General features: G+C 35.5%; 1 protein-coding gene across 9 annotated transcripts in view; it reads left to right on the top strand.

Annotated features, from left to right (window-relative positions):
* The window catches only part of MIPOL1 (mirror-image polydactyly 1), a 189,200-nt gene that overhangs the window by 18,001 nt on the left and 147,323 nt on the right, over positions 1–23,876 (top strand). For 5 of the 9 annotated variants that reach the window (XM_064423914.1, XM_064423911.1, XM_064423915.1 and 2 more), the window contains exons 2-3: positions 13,695–13,829; positions 15,075–15,154. In XM_064423914.1, the coding sequence (XP_064279984.1) occupies positions 13,825–13,829; positions 15,075–15,154 (85 nt within the window). In that variant the 5' untranslated portion in view covers positions 13,695–13,824. Of the gene's footprint in view, positions 1–2,202; positions 2,228–3,921; positions 4,070–10,275; positions 10,589–13,125; positions 13,151–13,694; positions 13,830–15,074; positions 15,155–23,876 lie in introns of those variants that run through there. The other 4 variants (XM_064423912.1, XM_064423920.1, XM_064423918.1 and 1 more) reach the window with 4 other exon arrangements.

Below are 23,876 nucleotides of genomic sequence, written 5' to 3'. Positions count from 1 at the left end.
TGTTCATTTAGTGTGTTCATTTAGGAGGCTTATTCCTTGAATGGATGTTCTGAAAGACACATTGTACATGTCTAAAAAGGAACTGTGGGGTTGAAGCCCTAGATAAAACTAAAGCCTGAGTATATAAAAAAAAGATTGTTAAAATATCAAGATAATGAAAAGTCAGAAAATAAATTATACCTATTATTAATTTTGAATTGTATTCAAACATAGAAATATGTATCATAGACAAAAGCTGATTACAGAGAGATAAAATTCAATTTTACACTAGGATAATTGTTTTATGTATTTTACATTTATTTATAAGATCAGATAAAGGCCTGGAATTCTTGATATAAATCACAGTATGGTCCTGATGAATGCCAAGGTCAGTAAAAGGAAACCCCTTCATTTGCAAAACACATTGCTACTGCAGAAAATACAAAGTGAATGAAATTAAACTGATAGGCACCATCTTTCCTACTACACATTCTTTACTTGTATTATTATGTTAGATTTTAGAGTAGTTTTGGGTTTTTAAAGGAGTGAATAGGTATCAATGCTCTCAGCATCCTCCTATATGTTATCTGTAGCCAAATTCACATACTTTTGCTAAGTAGAGATTAATGCAAAACTTATTTGAGGTCTGTGAGTGAGAATGGATCTGTTGTCACAGTAACACTGAAGTTAGATTGGCCCTATTCAAACGGTCTTGCACATGCTGGAGATGTAGTTGATGGATCCAAATGCCACATAGATGGTGGAGCCCATGATTTAAGAGTACATTTCTGTAATAAATTATTTCCTATCTGCGAGGCTTATTTTATCCAGAATCAAATCTCTGGTATGTCTTCAGGAGAAGGAAATTTAACTATTTTTCAGACTGGAAAGGACAATAAAATGGATTCTAGGTTTTCACAGAAGTGACTGTGTTGGGTATCTCAGTTGAGCATCTGGGTCAGCGTTAACTAAAGAAGAAGACACTCTCTCAGTAACTGAATTTCAAGTTAGAATTTGGAACATGTAGATAGTGAACTGAAATGGCTGGCATTCACCTTACCACACACATTTAATAAATAAGCTGTAGTGTTCAGTGATGAGTTTTTTCATGTGTAGTGTATTGGAGCTTTTGAGTCCTAGGACAATAAAAAACAGAGTCCTTGCCACGTCATCCACTTCACAAAAAAAGTGTTACTAGACCTGACAAGTATTTCATCAAGGTGGACATTTTTCACAAGTGGTGACTTCCAGAACATGTCTTTGTCAGCTGACTTTACTTAGCAGCAAGGAGTTCTGCGCTTGCTGCTTTTTACATAGTCCAACTTTTTTGGGCTTATGTCAAAGTACCAGTGTCACTGAGGTCAGGAGTTTGCACTTTTACTTGAGTTAGATTATATCGGAGAGTTGTGGCAGTGAGTAGTTACTCTACATCTACAGGATGAAGAACTGGTGTCACTGAGCAGCTCTTCTAGGTAAGTGCTGGCATTACAAATGGTCTTTTGTTTTCTTCCAGAATTGTAAGGTTTTTATAAGCTTGTAGCTTGTTATGCTTCAGCAAAGGAAGGGCCAGTGCTGCAGGGTCAGAATCTGATCTTTGATTTCTCAGGTAGGATTCAGGGTAAATGGTTTTGCATGCTGAGTGGTTTAACAACTATGGAGTTCCAGTATAGTGCTTGGTAAGCTTCTGCAGAGGCAGCTTTTGTCTGCTGGGCTGGTAATGAGGTCACTGAGGTCTGCTTCCATGTAATCAGGCTTTCTTTCCAAATGCTGAAAATCGATTAGACTGCAGAAGTACAGATACAGAAATGCAACTACCTGTGAGAATAGATTCACCTTCCTTTTTTGATATGAATGGATTTCTTTCAGGATCAGTGAGGCCATTCCTGATTCAATGCAATTATGAAAGGGGAGTAATGGGCCCTGTCCACCTGTTTGTTCATGTATCCTGAAATATAATAGAGTGAAGCATCAAAGAAGGATTATTTTGTCATAAAGGTTATGGATTAGGGTGCCATGGGTGTTTCCAGAGACTGTTATTGTGGCATGTACAGTCAACCAGTTAAGGGTGTTTAAGTTAGTTTTCTGCACTACAGCAGCATAAACGGAGGGTGATCTAAATATGCCTGGGAGCAATCTTGAGCTTCTTGCTTTATGGACTCAGAATTTGATGGTAGGAAGAATAAACAGAGTTGTGGGGTGTAACACTTCGCACAATGTACTGAAGGTGACTGCTGTGCAGGTGTACAAGGTAACTCTAATTAAAACAGTTTCCCCTTGAAATGTAATTTTGTTCCTCCTCTTCACTATCCAGTGGTAGACTAATATTTGTCTCCGGAATGTTTTTCCAGGATCTGAAGTGGAATTACACTATCTGAAGGTTACTAAATATTAGGCAAAAATTATAATTCTCTTCATAGTTTAAAAGTATCTTTCATATTTCAAAAACCCTCCTGGATGTACAATTCTTTTGGCAAACATTCACTGTCTTGCACTAGAGAGAAAACTTACTATAAATAGCATAGGCTGCTTTGATAGTGAGGTTCCCCTCCAGTTGTATCCAAATTTACCTTAAAACTTAGCAACAACCAAAAAAATCAAACTAGGTACTTTATTGAGAATCACTTTAGTGTAACATATGACACTTTTTTCCCAATAATACAGCCATTCAGGTCACTAGAGAGGTTGGGGAAATTAAGAATTATCTGTACATCAGCTCTTAAAAATACCACATGTAATAAAAACCAGTTATGGATTTTTTTTAAACTCTTATCCTGTAGAATATAATTATGTGTGAAAGTGTCACTGTTTAGTAATACAAGAATTATACTGTAAATAAAAGAAAAATTTTATTCCACATGCTATAGAACTTCCTTCAGATTAATGTTAAACTCCAGTTATAAAAAAGTTGATAAAAAATATCAGGTGTTATCAAAAATGTTTTGAAAAAAAACTTTAGCTCATCAGATTAAACAAAAATGTGATCAGAGCATGAGTTTGCTCGTTATGGGGTCTCTGGACTTCTCAAATGTCTTGAGAAACAGGTTTTTAGGGAGGATCTATTAATGGATATCTGAGTGTAGGTGTTTTTTCAATCTGTCCTGAAAGCACTGTGGAAAACCTTATAAATACTGAACTACCTTTTCCTTAGGTATAGTTTATATATAGTATCTTTGATAAAAAAAACCCCAAAAATAATCTTACACCTCCATAAATTTCAGTGTGGTGAGTAAATTAAATTCAATTCACTTAACTCTTTTCAAGCAGACAGCAAGTTATTGCAAAAACAGCAACCTTTTCACAACACCTCCTTTCCCAAACATGACTGCTCAGAAGATGCACAGTCCAGCTGAAGAACTGAGTACAGTGGAATATGTTCTTTGGATAAGCAGAAATAGGAACAGAAATAACTGATTAGATACCGTGGCTTTAAAATCTGGAACGAATTAAGAGAAACTGAAGACCACTGAAAGCAATGTCAAAGGGTCATAACTTGTACCAGAAAAATTATGCCTTTCCTTTTTTTCTTTACATTTAAGTCTGGGCGTGTTAAGATTTGTCTTTGACAGTAAGGAGTTATGAAAGCACAACACGAAAAAAGGTTGCTTTCATTTATAAGGAATTTCAGAAAATATTTCAGAAGACTTTATTCTTTCCTCTCAGTTGGACTGTGAAATAGGAAGTTATTTAGGAGTTTTCTTAATGTTATTATTAAGCACAGATGCCCTAGTAGTGTACATTCCTAACTTTGTCAGGTGTTCCTTCAGCATGAAAGGGGAGATAAAACTGTGTAGCCTGCAAGTCTTGCAACTTCACAATGTCCAGGAATATCTTCAGAATTATTCTGAGTTTTTTAACTGTAGGCCAGATGTTCCCTTTTTTAAAATCTTGTATTTTATCTACACTTCTATAGCTATGAAGTCTTGATTTCTTTTTATCTTTTAGTGATGCCAAGCAGTGAACTACATAGTAACTACAACAGCTGACAAAGAAGCCTCAAAATATTCAGCACAATTATGTGCAAGAGAAACTAGCCATCAAAATGAGCCTGAATTCCAGAAGTACTAAGGAAGGCTTTTTCTTCCTTCATCTAGTAAGTGGATTTAGAACTCCTTTGCTCCACCCAGGAATAACTGGTCTGGGGCCAATATTCAGCTGCTGTCTCAGCTGTAGTATTTTGGCAATCAAAACGTGAATGTATCTTGATGAATCAAGGAATAATTAATGCAAGGTATTGGAATATAGAATGCAAGAAGGAATAAAACATCCATCTGTTTTCCTTTACAAAAAAAAAGAAAACAAAACAAAAAAAAAAACCAAAAAACAAGAAACAACCCAAAGAGAATAATTTTACTGAAAACTGTAAGATAATCCTAGGTCATTAATTTTTTCTAGGATTTTTTTCTCTATTTGTCTGTGTCGAGAGAATCTGATGTTAAGACTTAGAACCCCTAAGAAGTTTTTCTCTCAGTTCTGTAACCCACAATTTATATGAAACTCTTTGTAGATTATATTCTCAGAGGAATTATTTAGGGCTTCTCCACTGTAAATTACTTTCATGGTTTTGGCTGAATAATGTGCTTACTAAGGGTTTAAAAGGAACTTTCTTCAAAACCCAGTAAACAAAGTTGGGTTTTTTAAGAAACATATTTGTCCAGCTTCTTCATTCTGTGTGTTGCATATTATTATAAATAATCAAAAGATTGAAGAATGAGAATTATCCATATATTCAAATACTAAATTAAACAAAACCTGGACTATTTAATTCATTCATTTCAGCCTGGACCTGGCTGAAAAGGAGCAGAAGTGACAGAGTTTTCATTATGTGTGTTCTGACATTTCTGCTTGTATTTAAAATTGTTCTGTATCTTGCTTTGGAAGACCTTTTGTAGCTAAGTTTTCCACTGTTTGTAACTTCTAACATTATAGACAAATTTTTTTTTCACAGCAGGAACTTCCTTCCTATTGGGTGAAGTTGACTTATTTTATGTAGGTTTCAAGAGTTAAAGGATAAATATGATGTTTTCCCTGACATAAAAAAACATGCAGCAGTTTGATTGGTAGCCTCATATGTGATTATGTTTTGCATTGCTTTCTTAAAATTGATCCAGTGTCAGAAATATTTGTTTTGTGACTTATGATCTAACGTCAGCAAATGCCTCTTTTTTTCCTTTGATTTTTTTTTCTTTTTGCTGTTGTTTGCTTGTTTTCTCTGTGATTTTCAACTGCCTGGCACTGATTCGCAGTCTGTGGTGAGTTCTTTTCATCTTGTACCTTTCACTGTTGGTGCAACATCAGGAAACAGTGGAGCAATTGCTGTGGTGCTGAATGTTTGCAGGTTTAGCCTCTTCAGTCTTTAGCTTACATTTAAATTCTGGACATTCTCAACAGATTTATTTCACTGAGGCATCTCTGGTTCTCACTGAGTTTTGGCCCACCTGAGAATATCTTGTTTTTCTCTGGTATTCCAAGATAATTTCTGAATGTGTAGCTTGTTATTTTGAATTGTGCTGTTTTTCAGATTTCTTTGATATTGCAATAAATTTCAGGGAAGCATCTGGGTTGATTTTCCATTATCCCTAACCTATTAATCATACCTTAATGAGCAACTGCATGTGAGGCATACTATATATCATGCATGTTAAGCATGTTGTAAAGCACACAGTCAATGCCTAAATGCTAAAAATGCTTAGAAATGTTGTTGTGGGAGTGTAGCAAATGTAAAATCATAGGATAATTTAGGTTGGAAAAGACATTTAAGATCATCAAATTCAACCATTAATGCAGAATACCAAGACCACCATTAGACTAGATTCCCTAGTATCACATCTACACATCTTTTAAATACATCCAGGGATAGAAACTCCACCACTTCCCTGGGCAGCCTGTTCCAAATCTTGCCAAACTTTTCTGTGAGGAAATTTTCCCTAATATCCAATCTATGCCTTCTCTCATGTGACCCGAGACCATTTTCTCTTGACCTATTGCTTGTTACTTGGAAGAAGAGGCACACCCCTGCTCACTACAGCCTCCTTTCAGGCAGTTGGAGAGAGCAGTAAAATCTTCTCTCAGCCTCCTTTTCTCGAGGCTAAGCATCACAGCTCCTTCAGCAGTTCCTCATAAGACTTGTGCTCTAGACCCGTCCCCAGCTTCGTTATTCTTCTTTGGACACATCCTGAAGTGTGACATTTCTCTGTAACTTCCACTTCTTGCTTACAAAGGGTGAAGTTGCTATTCATATTGAATGAATCCATTATATACTGGATCTAGACCAAAACAACAAAAAAAAAATCTGAAGTTCAGGCAAGACGGTATGGTTATTGAGTCAAAATGTATGTGTTCACATCTGAGCAATATTCTACGTTCCTATGCTTTTACTGCTGTGCAAGCATGGTTAAGGGAGCAATTACGTTTGTAGTGAAGGATAGCTTTCTTTTCAAGTAGTTATCTAAGAAAATGATAGTTAATTTGCTTGTAAAGCACAAATAGGGTTAATGTGGAGTCAGTGTTATTTTATTTCTCTGAGCTTTTTCGTTTGTGAAATGTCAGGTGATGTGGTTCCTTTCCTCAGCTGCAGCATACAGTATAGAATTGGAGCAGTTGCATAATTTGGGTAGAAGCAGTGCACTGGATATGCTGCTTTATGACAGCAGTGGAGGCACATCTGTGTTTTTGTGCTGTTAAAACAGCCTGACAGATACATAACTGGTGGTCTGTATTTCCCTGCAGGAAACCAACAGGCCCCTCTCAGTCCCCATGTACAGGACTGAATCTTGAAAGGTTGGCACATTTCTGACAGGCCTCTGCATGTTCAGTCTTCATGATAGTTTTTGGTCAGGCTCCAATATCCACACTGTTTGTTGCCTTTATGTTTTTTATTTTTACTGTCAGGAAAAATGGTACTATTTGAAGGTACCTTGAGAAATGTGAGTTGGCTGGGTAAATCAAGTTTCTCTGCTTCTCTGCTGCTTTTCTTCATTGAGTCCCTGTTCAGCCCTACTTCTTTCTGTGAAGGCAGCCAAACAATTGGAATGTTTTTGGCAGAAGACATAATTTCTGCTTAATGCTATTATTTGTACTAGTGGTTTTTGAATTTGGCGCTGAGTTACTACTTCACATTTTCATGTACATATGTTTTGTGATTTTATTTTTGCTTTTCTGGTAAAATCTGGGCTAGCAACTTGGTTCTGTGATAAAAGAAATTATGATTTGGGGATTTGGAAATTTCAGTATACTGAATATGCTGTACAAATAATTTTGCAAACATAAGCACTGTAGACTTCTGTTTCTTGAATCATTTCCATAGCTAGCTTTGGAACTCTTTAGTCACAGTGACATTTTTACAAGTTTGGGGAAAGGACGGATTTTGCGGGGCTTGAGGCCAGAGCTTTCAGAAAGACAGGTAAAAAAACTGTATCAGTGGTCCATTGTAGTGAAGGATGATGTGCAAACCAATATTTGACATTTAGCCTAATGCGAAATCATCCAGTCATGTAGTAAACTGAAGAAAATTGGGTGCTCAAGACCAATATGTCTCAAAGTGCTGTGCACATGCTGCTGTTGCACTGTTTCCTCCCTGTTGGCATTTAGCGTGTCTGCCACATGGGTGGTCTTTGGTTGTGTCTCACTGCTGTTTGGTTTTTGGTTGGTCAGGGGCTTTACTGACCTACCCTGTAAAGCAGAAAACAACGGCAATTTTTTTCTGTTTCAGGAATTCTGGTTGTGGTGGGTTTGTTTTGTTGCAATCTTTAGAATAACCAAATAGGTAGGCAGGAATTGCATATCATCCAGTTCAGAATGGGGCAATCCCAAAGTTAGATTGGGTTGATATATCCAGATGAGTTTTGCCCATATCCAACTACAGAGATTTTGTAACCTTTCTAAGCAACTAGTTCCAGTGACCTTCCTCACTATGCAAAATTTTCTCTCACCCATTACTCTGAGTTTTCTGTGTTACAGCTTGTCTCTCTCAGAAGGACCTGTGTCTTCTCTGTTTGCTCACAAGGCAGCTGAAACCCAATAAAATCCCTGTTTAGCCTTTTCTCCTTAAAACAAACTAATCAAACTCTTGCAAACTCCTCATAACTCCTGTCCTGCAGACTCCTAATCATCTTGAATCAGCTGCTGGACTTAGCTCAGGATATCCATGAGCAGGTCAAACCAGATGCAGCACTTCAGATGAGCCAAATAGGGGGGTTTAATGACTTCCCTTTGTCTGCTGACTATGATCACAGGTAGCCCTTACTGCTATGTAGTGCTGATTCTACTAAAATATTATTTTGGCTCCAGATAAGACAACAGCTAGTTTGTAATGCAGATATTTATTCCTATCTGTAAGGGCTACGGGAATTACAATCTGGTTTAAAAATGTTTAGAAATGAGATATGGCTGTCTATAACAAGATATAATGTGATACATAGCTGTAAGTTTTTAAGTTTTAAGGCCAGTGAAGAGTTTACAACAAAACTGAAGGATGGCTAAATGATTTGGCTGTTTGAAGCATGTCATAGTTTCATTATCAGAATGAAAATAATGTTAGTTAGAGTATCACAGAAGAAAGCTGCTTCACAGAATGCACAGCAAGATGAGAAAAGCTGCAAAAAAAGGGGAGACAGTCTTTGACAAGACTCTCTACAGTTTTCTTTGCATTTCAAAGAGGTGGTGGGCAGGGGGAAAGTAAAAGGCATGTATTGTCAAAGAGGAGACAAAACTAAGGAGAAATAAAAGAATTGGAGGACAAAGGACAGCTACAAACTAGGGAAAAAGACAACAAAGCAGGCTGAAGATTGTTTAGTAAATAAAATACAAATTAAGATTGTTAATGTGAAAATGAGAATATATCAGAGGGCAGAAGAGACAGGGGGCTGTTGGTGAGCTAGTATGCACATAAACATTTCCTGATGCACAGAGAGAGAATTGACCCTTGAAGACACTTAATTCAAGTTAGGGAGAAAAAATAAAGAGGAAAATACCTGTCCTTTATCCAACTAAGTTTAATTTAGGAATAGGTGAAACCTATTATAAACCACTTTACGGTTTTATGTATTTTTATGCCTCCTCTTGTGCCTTTGTCAAAAGCATGACAAAGACAATAAGTGTTCTTTGGCTTACAGTAAGGCATCATTAAAAGCACCAGATGCAAATTTTGTAGTGACAATATGAGAAACTGCTGCAGCAACAGAAGAAAATTATCTGACCCCTGTTTCTTCATGTCATTTTTATTTATACAAGTTAGTTGAAACTAACTGCATATGTCTTGTCTCCTTTTTGTGTCCAGAATCAGCAGGGAAGAAAAGCCAGGGATAACTGCATCACTCTGCCCTCTGGGAAAATGTTTTTATCAAGTTTCCAGATAATAAAGTTACTTTTATTAACCAAAATCTTGAAGTCTTTTTAGCGATGTGGGAGTTTATAAATTTTAAATAATACTCATGCTGCATTCATCCATTTCTAAGGTTAATCCACTAATCTATATTTTATATTCTTTTTAAAAGAAACAGAATATTTTGCATGAACTACTTGTATTTAAAAGCATATAAAAGTAATAGACTAGAATAAAATAAGTATCTCTGTAATCAAAGTATGTTTCATTTCACAGCTTTTAAGTATCTAACAGATTAGTATTATTCCACTTGTAAAAATACTTGAATTGGCTATCTTATCCTTTGACTAGTGTTTTTATAACTGTCCAAAACTAGTTTTAACTTAGAGTTGCCTTAGATTTCTGATACACCATAAAGTTTCCTAAGATAGGGAGGAAATGTGACTCTTTTTAGAGGAGTGTGTCTTTTAGTCAAGACTTGACATCCACCTGGGCTAAGAAAACTGACTGTTTGTTCCCTGGGGAAATGCTTTGAGAAGGTAACTGGTTTTCATGTAGAGTACCCTCCTAAGTTAGTTTTTTTTGGTTTAGTGTGCCCTGAGGCAAAACGTTTCAGGATATTTTAGAAGATCCTGCCAATCTAATTAGTTTTACAGGAATAATGCTAAAATTCATTCTCTGTTTCCCCCTTCATAAACTATATGGTGCTTCACCCCTACACTGTCAGTGGCAACTGTTAACTGCATCTCTAAGGGGGACAAAAACAGGCTTAGTGCTGTTCCAAGGAGTAATGGGAACTGGTCTCTTGTTCCACCAGAGGTGGGGCAGGTGGGATCGCCCTCTGAGTGGAAAAACTCTTCCAGGACTGGGGATTTTTTGTGAAGAATGGGTGAATATAGTCTAGAGCAGCAAATGTTTGCATCCTGTCACAGCAGCTAAGGCCATGATTCAGTGATTAACTTCAAATTCTCTCAAGGCAAGACCAAGGAATGGGGGTTTGCAGTCATTGGGTCTCCATGTAGAGTGGTCCCAGCAGGCTTTCTGTTCCTGAGGAGGGGACTCAGTACCTGAACTCCAGCTTAGAAGATGGACTTGTCAGTCCTGCCAGGGAGAGAAGGCACTGGCATTAGTGTTGCTGTGGTGCTTGGTGTGGTTGGAGTTACCTTGGGGTGCTCCTTAGTTAGTGTCTGTTATTCTGCAGACTCTCAGGAGCTTGGGGTTTTTGCCTCAGAGAGAGGAAATACTGCTGCAGCTGTAAAAAGCCATTTGGAACTGCACTAGTAAAGCACTGTAAGCTTTCTATCTTGCAGATATATGTTACTTTTATATACCTCTTGTTTTTATTTAATTCCTCTGAAGTGCTTGTGTTGATGAATAATTAGAACCAGGATTGGTATGCCGTCCTTTTGAATAAGCTCTTATTTTGTTTAGATTTTTTTCCTCCTAAAATCCATTCATATTCCAAGGTACTGAAAGGCAAAGTATTTTAATGGTGTTTTTGCAGAATATTTTCCTGAATGGATGAGGAAACAGTCATTCCAGTTAGCACTATGTAAAAAAGTGAAGGCAGTGCAGTTAGCTTAATTTTCCATTTTTATTTGTCATAGATGTAAATAATTCAAACATATAAGCTTGGAAAGAAGTTAACAGTTTGAAACTGGGACTGCATGAGTCTCATAGGATAATATTAGTATTTCATGTGTGTTTCAATTTGACATTCTTAAGAAAAAGGTTGATTTTCCTGAAGTATGAACCATTTAATAGTTAATGCTGTTTTTCACTGGGCTCCTGTGATAAACTAGAATGTTCATGTATTTCATGTGTATGCTTATGTAATTAAGCATCCACTAATTTATTTCTCTTTGGAAAATACTTCTCCAAATCAGCACTCCATGTATTAAGATTTAAGATTATATCATCTGTTTGTTTAAGGTAAGCATTAGGACAGGTATTATTATTTTATAATAGATTCTTAATCCCTTGTCTGTGAAGTGTTGATGTTTTCATTAGAGTTAAAATATGTTGCATGTGTACAGAAAGCCTGAAATCTCAATATGTGGTTTTATCATTTTTAATTATTTGAATCATTAGAACAGCTAATTTTTTGCTTAAGGATACACCAATTCACCATTGAATCTGTTTTTTAAGGTTTTTTCCAGTTTAATGTCTGAATCCAAATTCATAAAGAGTTGGAAAAATGAGATGTCTGAGCTATAGGATTCACAGGGATTTTATATGAAGCCTATTTAATCAGGATAACACTGTTATTAATATTCATAAAGTCAGCTGGAACACAAATGACAGACTATGGAGCCTAAAATTTTTTACTTGTGAATTTATTAAAAGCAGCTTAAAAAATTAATGGAATTTAAGTAAAGTTGACGAAAATGAAAATCTTATGTTAGCAGAAAAAATCTATATTAGAACTTTGTCTAAGACCATCTTGCATTGATATCTTTGACAGATTTCATTGGTACTTAAAGAAGAAAGATGCATGAATGGTCATTTAAAAGGATTTAAACACATTGGCACATTAATTTTTACATGAATAATAAGTAGTTTCCAAAAGCAATTAACTTACAGTGTACAAGATTTGAATAGAAAAATAGGACTGTGACATCAAAGGGCAAAGCAAATGTGCAGTACATTTTAAACTTTTAATAATACGACTTCTTAAAATAATTTTTTTCTTTTCCACAGTAAGTAAAGTAGCACCAAAGGAATATGTGTACAGCTTGGGTTTGTTTTGAAATACACCAAGATCTGGAAAAAAAAATATTTTTATGCCTAAGTGCTGTTGGTAAAGAACAATTTTAAGGCTTTTACATTGATCAAGTGCTTCTAAATCAGCTTTCTCTGTGTGGAAAACAGATATATACTGATCACAGTGTGTGATTTTTTTTCCCATGCTGCTATATGCAGCATTTGGAAGCATTTCTTATTTCTGTAGATGGCAAAACAGTTAGGTCTGAGAGTTCTTTCATTATTGTGCCTATCTATTAATTTTATGTGACTGTTGCATTTTATATTCAACTGATAGTAACATTTTCTTTTTTATTTTGACTTTCTTTCGTGGTGTCCTTGTAGCTTTACTCTAGCACAAGGTAGATAAAAAATAGTAAATAAGGAAATTAGATTTAAAATTACCTCTAGCGTTTGGGTTATGGTTTCATTTTATATTTTCAGTTTGTCTTGGTCTGCTAGTATACTTTATTTTAATTTCCAGCTTTAATTTCCTCTCATTATTACACATATTGATTATTAGCAGATTGTTTTCAAATGAAAGTAAGGGTTTATAGTAATTATATTCAATTTTTCTGATGATTCCTTGTGTGAAACCTTAATGGCCACTTCTGATCATTTTTTGAAAGGCTGACTTTTAACACTCACTGAATAATGATGGTTCAATAAGTTTTGGTTCTAAAAATACCTTATGTTCAACATACCTTCTGGAAAGGTACATCTTGAAGGACAAGTAAGTGTTGTGCACAAGTCAGCTCCCTATTGCAGCGTTTGTGTTCAGAGCAACCAGTTTAAATAGTTAGTGTCTGGAATATTTTGTTTTTCTGTGTCCTAACTTTTGTTTTTAAATTATGGGGAAATTAATTGGCACAACCTAGGAAGCCCTAAAAATCTTTCCATTTTACTTTGATCCATAGGTGACCTTAATCTGATATCAACCATTTTTTTTAATTTTCTCTATGTTTAAACCAGAAAATTCTTATTAGTTAACAGAACCTATTTCACCAATGAAGACAAGGTCTGTAAAATGAGCCTCTTGACTTCAGTGATAAATTTTTCCTGTGCCATAGTCTATTATTTCCGGGAGAGGGCAGCATTTTCCTATATCAGGTACAGAAAGGCACATGCCCTGCTTAGACTGTCAATGTTTCTTGTAATTACTCCCAGTATATTTGTTGCTTGCTTATGAATTAACTTGCATTTATGGAACTAAATCATTCCAATCATTTAATTACACCTGAGGAGCTGAACTATAATTGCTTGCTTCCAGCTAGGATCTGATATGGCTTGAGCAGTATTAATTTGGTGTTTACTTTTCTGAGTGCTAAAAGCATTAAAATGATTGTGCAATGGGATTACATTTTACTAATTGCTGGCATTCATTAGCTGGGTAAATGGCGAGGAAGAATGACTGTATATTGTGGAGGGATAAAATTATGGTTTTAAATAGTATATTACTAGACACATTAAGGCCCTAAGACATGTTTTAAAATACTCCAGAGGTTATTAAATACCATATTTTCTTCATGTCTTGCTATATGAATATCTTATTAAAATACTGCAATTATTATGAACCTTTTTGTGCAATATGTAGGGAAATGGCTTCATTGACAGAAACCTATTTATTGATATTAATAACCCTCTATATTTTCAGCTAATCCAAAAGTAAATGAGGAACTTAGGAAAAGATTGCCAACTTCAAATCAACACAGTTACACAGAATTGAAGAAGAAGCATACAGCTTCATTTGAGGGATTCTTTTAAGGGACTCAGTGTTCTGCGATATGAGGTGAACTTTTTATTTTTTGTTAAGACCTAAGTACATCAAATCCTTTACATTTTTTTATCATACATATTTATAGTCAACAACAAATATGAGCTAAATATGTATTTCTTGAATGTTTGGTGTACATGTTGGTGTTGAATTTTTAGTGTTTGTATGATTAATTTTTTAGCAATTTTAAATATAAAAATGAAATAATCTGCTTGTTTTGGTGTTGTATGGCAAAATAATTTCTCCTGCTTCTTTATTATTTAGGATATGTGTCTGGTTACAATTTTCTTGAATTGTAAAATATGTACTTAATTTTTTAATTTAATCTCTTACATTTTCAGCACAAGGACAACTGTCTGTTTTCATAATCTGGTCACTGTATCTTCAAGGCGCATGTATCTTTTTAATAAATGTAAAAAAAAATTAGGAGGGAAAACATACAAAATAAGCATAATGTATAGTTAAGGATAATAATTGTCCTATGTGCAATATTTTTTAAAAAGGTGCTTGAGTAAGTAATATAATTTGTGGTCAGCTTACTATGTTACCAAGATTACAAACTTCCTTGCGATACAGCGTATAATTGAATTTTCAACACATAAGAGAGCATATATTTTAATACCCAAAATGATGCCTGGTAGATATAACATTTTACTGTAAGCCTCATTGAGGGTTACTTCTTGAAGACCTTTGATTATATTAAATATTGCAACTGTGTAATTAACTATAGTCTGAAGCAATATGCATGCAAATATTGCAATGCATTATTTAGCTGTTCAGAAAGAACTTCAAATTCAGAGTTGGAGTGGTCATAGACCACTTTACCTGCATTTTATCTAGGAAATTAAAGGAAGAGGAAGAATGCTGTAAAGTGAAGCATGTGCTACTATCTGTAATAACTGCCAAAGTCAGCAGTCTTGTTGTCTGTAGCAGGACTGCTTGGTGTGATTTGGGCTGTGCTCAGTAATGTGTACTTCCAAGACCAGACTCTAGAAGGAAAAACCAAACTAATAAATATTTCAACAAAGACATCACATGCAACAGAAAGCTGAACCAAACAAATATAAAAATTAGATGAGTGAAGAAAAAATATTTTACTGAGAAATATAATTTTCACTGGCTGTTAAAGTATGCATACTTCATTGTGCTGCTATAAATATTTAAAATAATTTGTTTTGTAAATTTTTTGTCAAGTGAAGGCAAAGTATAGGTGTATTATATTGTTTCAAGTTTATTTATCTACAGTTTGTTTTATTTTAGCTCTGAAACCTTCAAGCAAAAACTGGACTCAGTGCCAGATCAAACAAGTTCAGAGGAACAAATGGAGAACTGGTCAAAAGGTAGGGACTTTAAAGATATTAATAAGGAACCTTAGGTGTTATACCAGTGCTAGGCAGTGACTGGAGTGTGTTTGTTCTTGCTGATATATGGCTGACTTTGGAAGAAAAGGAAAAAAAGCCACAACCACATACTGGTCCTTAAAAGAACTTTGAGTAACAGGAGAGCAGCCACATGAATATAAAGCTTCACCTTTATTTTCTGGATTTTTGAAAATATTTTTTTATAACTTTCAGAAGACTTGTTTAAATTCTTAGTCTGTACATTGTACTTTACTTTCCAATCTTTTTTTTTTTTTTAATTAGCAATAAATCTGAAAATGTGTCTTAAAGTAATTTTCTTGGCTATTCACACCTGGCTTGGGTATGATTAAGCCATCTTTTAATATTAATGAGTTTCTCATTAGTAGCTCAACTGAATGTAGACAGTAAGGAAAGGCTTGGAGATAAAGGTGACTTGGTTAACTTGGAGCTTCCCCAGTTGATGGAGTTTTCATCTTCATCAAGAAGTGTCTTTTTGTATTTTTACTTGGTTGACCAGACATAATTGTTCTCAGATACATTCTTCCACGTTTCATGACAGAAACCTAAGGGGAAAAAACCCCACTGAATTTGAGAGTACATTACATGACTGGCTTACTGACTTTGTAGAAGAGAATTTTCAGAAGTAGCTTATGACTAGATTGTGACCTGTAGAAGGAAGGCAAAGTCATAAAAAGAGATCCTCACTTTAGGGTGGATTTTTGCTAGTAAGTGACTATGTGTAGGTTAAAAAATCCAAAATTGGATAGGTGTGTCAACATCAAAATTTCCCTCTATATCAGAGCCTCATAGCTTCTTGTACATTTCCTTTTTTTGAGTTTTATACTATATATTCTCTCTCAAAAGATTAAAGATTATAAATGTCAAGTTTCTCATGGAGAGTCTGTTTAGAAGAAAGAAGAAATGCTTCATTTTGTAGGCAATACTTTTCTTTCGTATGTAAATTAATTTCCACCTGTATTATTCTGTAAAATAAACTAATTATCAACCCCTTTTAATTTATGGAATTTTGAACTGTTACTGAGTGAAGTTCAAAAGTTTTTGAATCATATACTCTGTAAACAACAATATTCGTGGCAGTGTAAGTTAGTGGAGAATTGTATTCTGACAATTTAAATGTGTAATGGCTTAATCAGGTTTAGTATTTTCAGACCTTTAGGGGTCAGCATACCCTAAGAATGGTTCAAAAGGTTAAGTTTTCCAAAGCAGGCAAATGAAACTGATTCTCTGTGAAATAGTTTCTGTCTAATTGCAAGAAATTATGTTCTACTACTGCTCAGATATATTTTTGAAACTGAGTAGTTACTGAGTTTCATGTGTATTGTTTTTCTGATGCATTAAGTCAATATTTTGTGCTGTTTAGACAGCTGCTTCTTCCAAGCTAAAACTTCATGTATCCAACAGAAGTTGTTATATAAATAAAAGTAAAATTTATACACTTTTTTAGCATAATCATTAATAAGTCATGTAATTCTTTGTGCTTTTGCTCCTGGGAAGGTTAGAAAAAGGGATTATGGGTGAATCTGTCATCATACTGGTGGGGATGAAAAGTCTTTTTTACTTAGAATTTAATTTGGTATTTACAGCTAAATTGCATTCACTTAAAATAAAGGTAATAGGTCAATTTCAGCAACATAATCTTCAATATGTGTGCTTGGTAGATATTCTAGTGCCTTTTCTCATTGTATTACTTAGCAACTTCTCATTTTCTGTGTAAATGTGTGTGCTGAGGAATGTACAATTTTGTGTCCTGCTTGCTCTGTCATCTTCATATCTTTCCTTTGTGCAGTTGGTACTGAACTGTATTTAGATCTTCCTTTCTTGTAACTTGGAAGTTTAAAAGCCGGGTTTAAAATAACCCTATAATTTTTAATAATTTAAAATTTTAATAGCATACTGAAATATTGGAGATTACATTATTTGTCAACATTTAAGGATGGTAAAGCAAATATGAGACTAAATTTTTCTGACTAGATGAAAATTCAAGCAATGAGAGTTTTAAAAAATAGAAAAAACAGATACAAAATGGTAGGTTTATGGCAATTATGTGGGATAATGTGTAACCTGTTAACCAATGTTATAAAATAAAATACTTGAAAGGAAGGTAGTGTTTAAGAGGAGTGTATCTGAAGTGTTTGAAAGGTGAGATTTTCTTTTTAACTTTCCGAGTTGTTTGGAGTATAGTATCCCTGTGAGGATTGAAGACTTTGTCACTGTACTGTTCTATTAGGAGGAATTAAAGAACAGTTTGTGTGCAAGGCTTGTTATTTTGTGTTTGTATCTAGTTTAAATGTAGTCTTTCTCTTGTTTTTAATAGAAGGTTAATGCCTTTTTTCAATTCCCTCTAAGGATACTTGAGAGAATGTACCAACAACACTGGCAGCAGACCAGTGAGACTGTGCCACTTAGAAATGAAAAATATTCAGGATCCAAGCTAGACAGCCTAGAATAGTATTCAATTATGAAAATAAGCTTGTATTGGCAAATAGGTGCATATCTTTGCATTGCAGTGACGGTGGGTGTGGGGAAGCACATTGCATTGGGGTAAGAGTTGTTGCTTCAGTAGGGTTTCCATGCATGATGGGAACTATGCAAACATTAATACTGTGAAAACACAAGAAGGAACCTGAAACTGGGTGGTTTATCTTCTTATATATATGTTTAGGACTTGATATGGCATTTTTTCAGAAGCATTTGCAGGATTGGAAAGTGGTGAGTGTGCAAATGCTGGAGTTAAATTTGTGTCTTATTTGACTCATGTACCATGTTTAATTAGATGCAGCTGTATTTCTGTATTATACAGTCTTTAACTATTGTAATGTTTTGGCTTATGTCATATTTATGAGCATCCATGCTTTAAGGACAGGGCAGAAATTAGGAGAAGTCTTAGAATTTTAAGTGTTGTTTGGTCTGTTTTGACAACAAAACCAGAGTTTTGCTGACTCCAAAATTAAAATCATGGTATAATTTTTATTTGTAAATTCCTTAGACAAGTTAATAGATTTGACTTTTTTAATGGCAAAGTTGTTTGCTCTCTTAAAAGGTGGTTATTATGTTTTTCAAGCATAGAAATAAATATTTATATATTTCTAAGCCATTACTTGAAGCATATATTGAAATGTAAGTCAGTGAACCAAGTTCACTTCTCAGAATTTGATGGCAACTTTAGTTATGATCTACATAGGCATTTCTCATGTATTTTCAAAAGAATGCTTGCAACTTGTAAATATACTTCAAAATTGCATGTCTGGAAACTAATTCAGAGGAGCCTAGCTTTAAAGGGCTGTGATAATGTAGATTGGAACAGAACTGCAGAATCAGCTTGTGCAGGGAAATTTGTGATAAAGGTGTTTTTCTGGTGGTGAGCTGTGGGTTTTTGGGGTCTTTTACATTCATGGTAATTGAGGAAATGTACTCACATGCAAAGGTTAAGTAAAACAAATAATCTTTTTGTGTAACTTTGACTGTCTTATGAGAAGTAGAAAACTCTTCTAGTTGTATAATAGTTTTAATGTACTTTTTTGTAGAGTTGTTTTTGCAATATTAATTACAAGGGCTTTTTTGTCTGGAATTTCTATTGTGTGAGTTTGACACACACAAAGATTAATGGGTAAAGAAAGCCTCAAGAGTAATATCGTGTTGTAAATGCTCTAGTTGGGTAAAAAAGCAGCTAATGGTAAAGGTGCTGCTGCCCATTTCTTCAGAATGTACCCACTACAGCTGTAAACACTCTAAAGTAAACCTAAAGCCCCTCTTTCAAGGCTGTAACAGAAGCAAAATTAAGCATACTTGTCATAGTGAAGTCTCTTTCTTCTTTTACGTGCCTCAACAGGAGATACTGTGAGCCTATTCTCCCTCTCCTACCATTTTTAGCAACAAAGTGTTGTTTACTTGGAAAAGAAAGAAGGCCTGAATATTGCAAGGGTGGTTTTTATGCAGGAAAATCTACACGATATGTGTAGAGAGGCAGCATCCTCTACCCCCATGTGGTTCAGCTGATCAGTGTCTTCAATGTGTGCTGTGCTTTCAGCATCAAACTCACTGTGTGCTGTCAGATCCCCTTGCAAAGTGCCAAGTGTAGTTGAAGGTTTCTCTGAATGATGTAAAAGCCTGAAAAGAGGCTGAGAGGGTGAACTTTCATGAGTAAAACCTAGGAAAAGTACCTAGTAGCTGTTGAGCAACACTAAACGTGGAAGATGTAGAAAACCTCTTCCATGGAAGAAGAAGGAATAGTGTAACGTAACATAGAAGATAAGAATGAGTTAATGATAACTGAAAAATCATCCTATACTGCTTGGTCTTTCCTGTAAACATAATCTCCATTCATGCATAAATTCTCATCTATTCTTTTTCCATTCCATTTCTTTCCTTGTACATTTTGAGTGGTGGAATACAGCACATTTTTCGCCAGACTGCATGCAGAAAGACTCCTCTTGAGAAGCACAACTAGATGTCCAGTACTTGCCTGACTCACTGCAGTGTTGTGAATGTGATTTTGTTGAACCCTTTATGGTACGCTCAAAGCATGTAGGGCCTTATCTGCACTGAGGGCTGCAAGCACTAAGGATGGGGAGAATGCACACCTTGAAGTATTGCACTTTGAATCTTAAGTGTGTAAAGTATGAGTGCAGCTAACTTCAGAATGTCTTGAAATGTACTTCAGAGAGAACAGCACTTACTACCACAGTAATTTTTAAGTAGTGCTTCAGAAGGAGCTTTAAAAGACCTTGCACAAGTGCAAGAGGAATTTGGTTATTTTCTTCTTTAAAAACCTTCATTGCTTCTATTTTTATAACAGGTAGAATAAGGCTTAAGTTCAGAGCAACAATATTTAAAAAATATGAAAAGATTCTTCAGGGAGTGCATTGCCAACTCTTATTTGTGAGTTCAGCTGCATCTTTAGTAGAACACTACTGGAGTAAAGGTTGCTGGGGCAAGGCGTCTTATGGCTACTTTATGCAGAGTGATCTTTCTTTTATTGTCAGACACTTGAAATTGCAATATTTTTTCTTTACTTCTAAAGCTGTAGTTTCCTGGGATTTTGTTTAGAACTCTTAATTCAGCAAAGCTTTAATTGTTTGTGTGTGGTAGGGGAGGTTGAGTACATTTGGATAAGAGAATTTTCACTATAATTAATGGGCATGGGGAAACATGACCCTGCCTAGATAAAAGGGAGTTCTGGATCATTAAGATTTAGATAATGGAAGGGGGTTATATGTGAAAAGCAATTGTCTGATATGACAATAGCAAAAGACAAATGGAGTGGGAGGGTTTACTTTGTTTTTAGTTGGTTTAGAAAACATAAACACAGCATGCTTAGTAAAACTCCAGCAGACACTATGTTTGGAAATTATGTAATGACTCCATATAGGCTGTAATGATATCCTGAAACCCTGTATTTAAACTAACCTGAATTACAATGAGAGATAAACAGAATATTTACCCATCCCTTATGAGCTGCTGCTGATATGTAAATTTATTCTTCTACTTTGCACAAATATACTTTTGAGCTACTGCTTAAACACTTCAAGGTCCTTAGCCAAACAGTTTTAATGATGCCTCCAGTATTATGAAAGTGTGACATTTGATGAATGCCTTGTATAGTTGTGATATCAGGGAAAGTGTAAACAAAAAACGCACATCAAGTCATCGTGCAACACCTAGATAATTTATAATTTTACTGTTTATATCCATCTTGACATTTTTTATCTGCCAAAGGCAGGTTTCATTTGGAATCTTAATCTGAGATTTATTTGGTGGATCTGGAAATCATAGCTGGAGTTCCCACAGGAAATGGTCCATCTACCAACAGATTAAATGGCAGTCCTGCAGTTGTTAAGGGAGCTCTGCATTTAACACACATGCATACTCATTCAGTCAGCACTGTGGAGAAAAATTAAAGTAGTAACCCAGGTTTAGGAACAATGTAGCTAAAAAGTCCCATATTTGCTGAATGACAAAGGGTTATATAGCAGCATTTCATTTTATTATTCGTGCTTGAATTTCTTGTTTGCTTTGTTGAGTCTGCTGACGAATACTAATAAATGCCTGCAACAATCCAGACGAGAGATGCCTGGCAACAAAGCTATGCGGTGGACCTCCCTGATCTTCTCCAGTTCACAACCTGACCTTTTGAAAAATTGGCTGGGCTAAGCTGCAGAATTTGGGTGTAATGGTTATTGTTAACTCCAGCTTTAGGATTTATTAATTTGTGTGATCAAGACTTACCTATACTTCAAAGTTTCTGAAGACCAAACACAATCATCCATCCATTAGAACTAACATTGTGTTTCAGTGAATCCCACTTACTGTCTGCCTAGAGATTCTGCTGTTTTGATGCATTCAGAATATAAAAATGCTTTTTCAACTGTGAGACCAGTCCAATGAAAATCTGGTGTCTTCTCAGAGACTAATATTTTAAAATAACAATATGTTAATGAATTGCAAACGGAGAGTGGAATGCCAAAGGAAATGTCTGATATTTACACATTAATAAATGCATCACGATTAACTGCAGTGAATACCAATATAATGATTTGCCACATATTTTAAAGACTGTGTAGCATTTTTCCATTTTAAATATTCAACAGTTTGTACACAATTGCTGTTTAGATGCAGAAGAGGAGGACAAAAGACTTAGTGAGAGAGACAGGCAAGGGAACATCATTACTAAAATAATCAGAATCCTTGGAGAATTGTAAAAAATTGCCTTTGCCAGAATAACTGCCAACCATTCTTAATCTCTTTCTCAATTTATTTCTTTATGAAGGGTGTTGTCAGGGTTCCACACAAGTATAGGTGAATACAGAAGCATTCAAAACAACACAGATGTCCCCCAACTTATGTTGCTAAAACAGAATTCACTGTTCTCTTTAAGGAATTTAAAAAAACCCAAACCATTAAACTTCTGAGTTTTGTCCATATTTTAGCAGACAAAATATTTCAAGCCTCTTCTTCTTTTGTGTATTTATGTGTTATGGGATATAGAGCAAGCAAAAACATTGATGCATAATGTAGCTTTGGTTATTCTTATTGCATATGCAGATAACTTTCTCAACAAAGTTGCAAGAAGGTTATGTGGTTCTCATTGTTCAGTTTATTGGACAACTTAAATGCTTAGCTGTAGCCAGAGATCAATTTTTGAATTGCATATTTGATCAATATTTGAATTGCGTTGTTGTGTTCACCTGACTGACTTCTAAAGCAGTTTTAATTGTTTGGAAGTTCTTTGCATTAGAATGATAATATAATTTTAAAAGATAATTTCCTTTATTCTGCCTAATATTGAAATTACAGGAAGTTTGTTTATATTGTACATTGCACAACTGTCTTCCAGTATACAAATACTGTAACCTAACCTGTCATGTGAATTCAAATTATCGTCATAAAGTGTCAAAGGATATTATTTTAGTTACAATTCATTTTTTTTATTCTGTAAATGTTAGTTAGCCATTCATAAATAAAAGTGGTATTTTTTTCTTGAAGTACAGTAGATATTAGTTTCTGAAACATCTCTGACAGAAAAGAGTAGAATTTGACATCTCTGAGCAGGAGAAAAAAGCAGAGAGGGCCATCAGTGAGGTAGCACAGGCTCCAAGGTGCAGTGTGAATCCAGTACCTTCAACTTCTGCAGTTTTTCTTTCTGTTATGGTGTCATGGTTTAGGAATGGTATTCTCCAGTTCAGCACTCCCACCAAAACCTCATGCAGCTCACCCCGACTCCTCCAACTGGAGCCACAGAAGGTAAAGATCACAGGTTCAGAGAAAAGCAAATTACTGGGAGCAGCAATGAGATAAGAAAACAAACAGTAACAACAAAAATACTAATGACAGAGGGTATAGGAAAAGAAACAATTCAGGAGGAAAACACACACCACAGCACACTCGGTAATAGACCTCCCTTTCCCCCCCAATAATGGTCAGTACTGGATGGCTCCCTCCAACACATTTTCTGGACCAGAAAAGACTCCTAATGAGGTGAGATGGTATAGAATAATGTCTGTGTCCTAGCCATGTCCCCTCCTGGCTACTACAAAAATTAACCTTGTCATTGCTGGAACCTGGACATTTTCCACCTGATAATCCAAAATTTTTGCCTTCAGGCCTGTTAGTGATGAACCAAAATCCCTGGGCAATTGGGGTTTCCTATTCAAGCCCACTTAGGACTCCTGACACTCAATGAACAGAGTCTTCTGAGACACCAGGAAAGGTATTCAGCTGTCTAATTTCTTCTGTCTCCACAGTAGCTATCCCAAAAGCCCAATGACGCTTTTTGGGTCCTTGAAATACCCACTCCTGAGGTAATAGGGATCAAGCGGTTATCTCTGGCCCTGACTCTTCCTTTTGTTCTGTGGGCCGTGTTTCCTCTTTACTCCTCACTAAGCAAACTGATTAGGTTTTGGATTTCTTCTTCTGTATAGGGGCAACTGCTACTGGCACGGGTTGTCCTCCTTGTTCAGCTGCAATTTGAGAGGCCATGGTGCCTGCAGGTCTGCTTTCCTACTCCTCCCCTGGAGGGTGTTCTCTAGTATTGAACTGTGTCCAGTAAAGAGTAGCCAGGGCCCAGCACTCTGCAATAAATTGCTCCTCTCTGGAGTTGCCACTGCATTTTCCTTGCAGTGCTGTGTTCTGTCACTTTAAACAGGGTCTTGTGTTTGTTCAGAGGTGAACTGCCAAACCATTG

Source organism: Passer domesticus, chromosome 6, assembly GCF_036417665.1.
Source record: "Passer domesticus isolate bPasDom1 chromosome 6, bPasDom1.hap1, whole genome shotgun sequence".
In the NCBI taxonomy this organism is placed as follows: domain Eukaryota; kingdom Metazoa; phylum Chordata; class Aves; order Passeriformes; family Passeridae; genus Passer; species Passer domesticus.
Note: the sequence above shows the minus strand (reverse complement) of the source record. Positions and strands in the feature narration are given on the sequence as shown.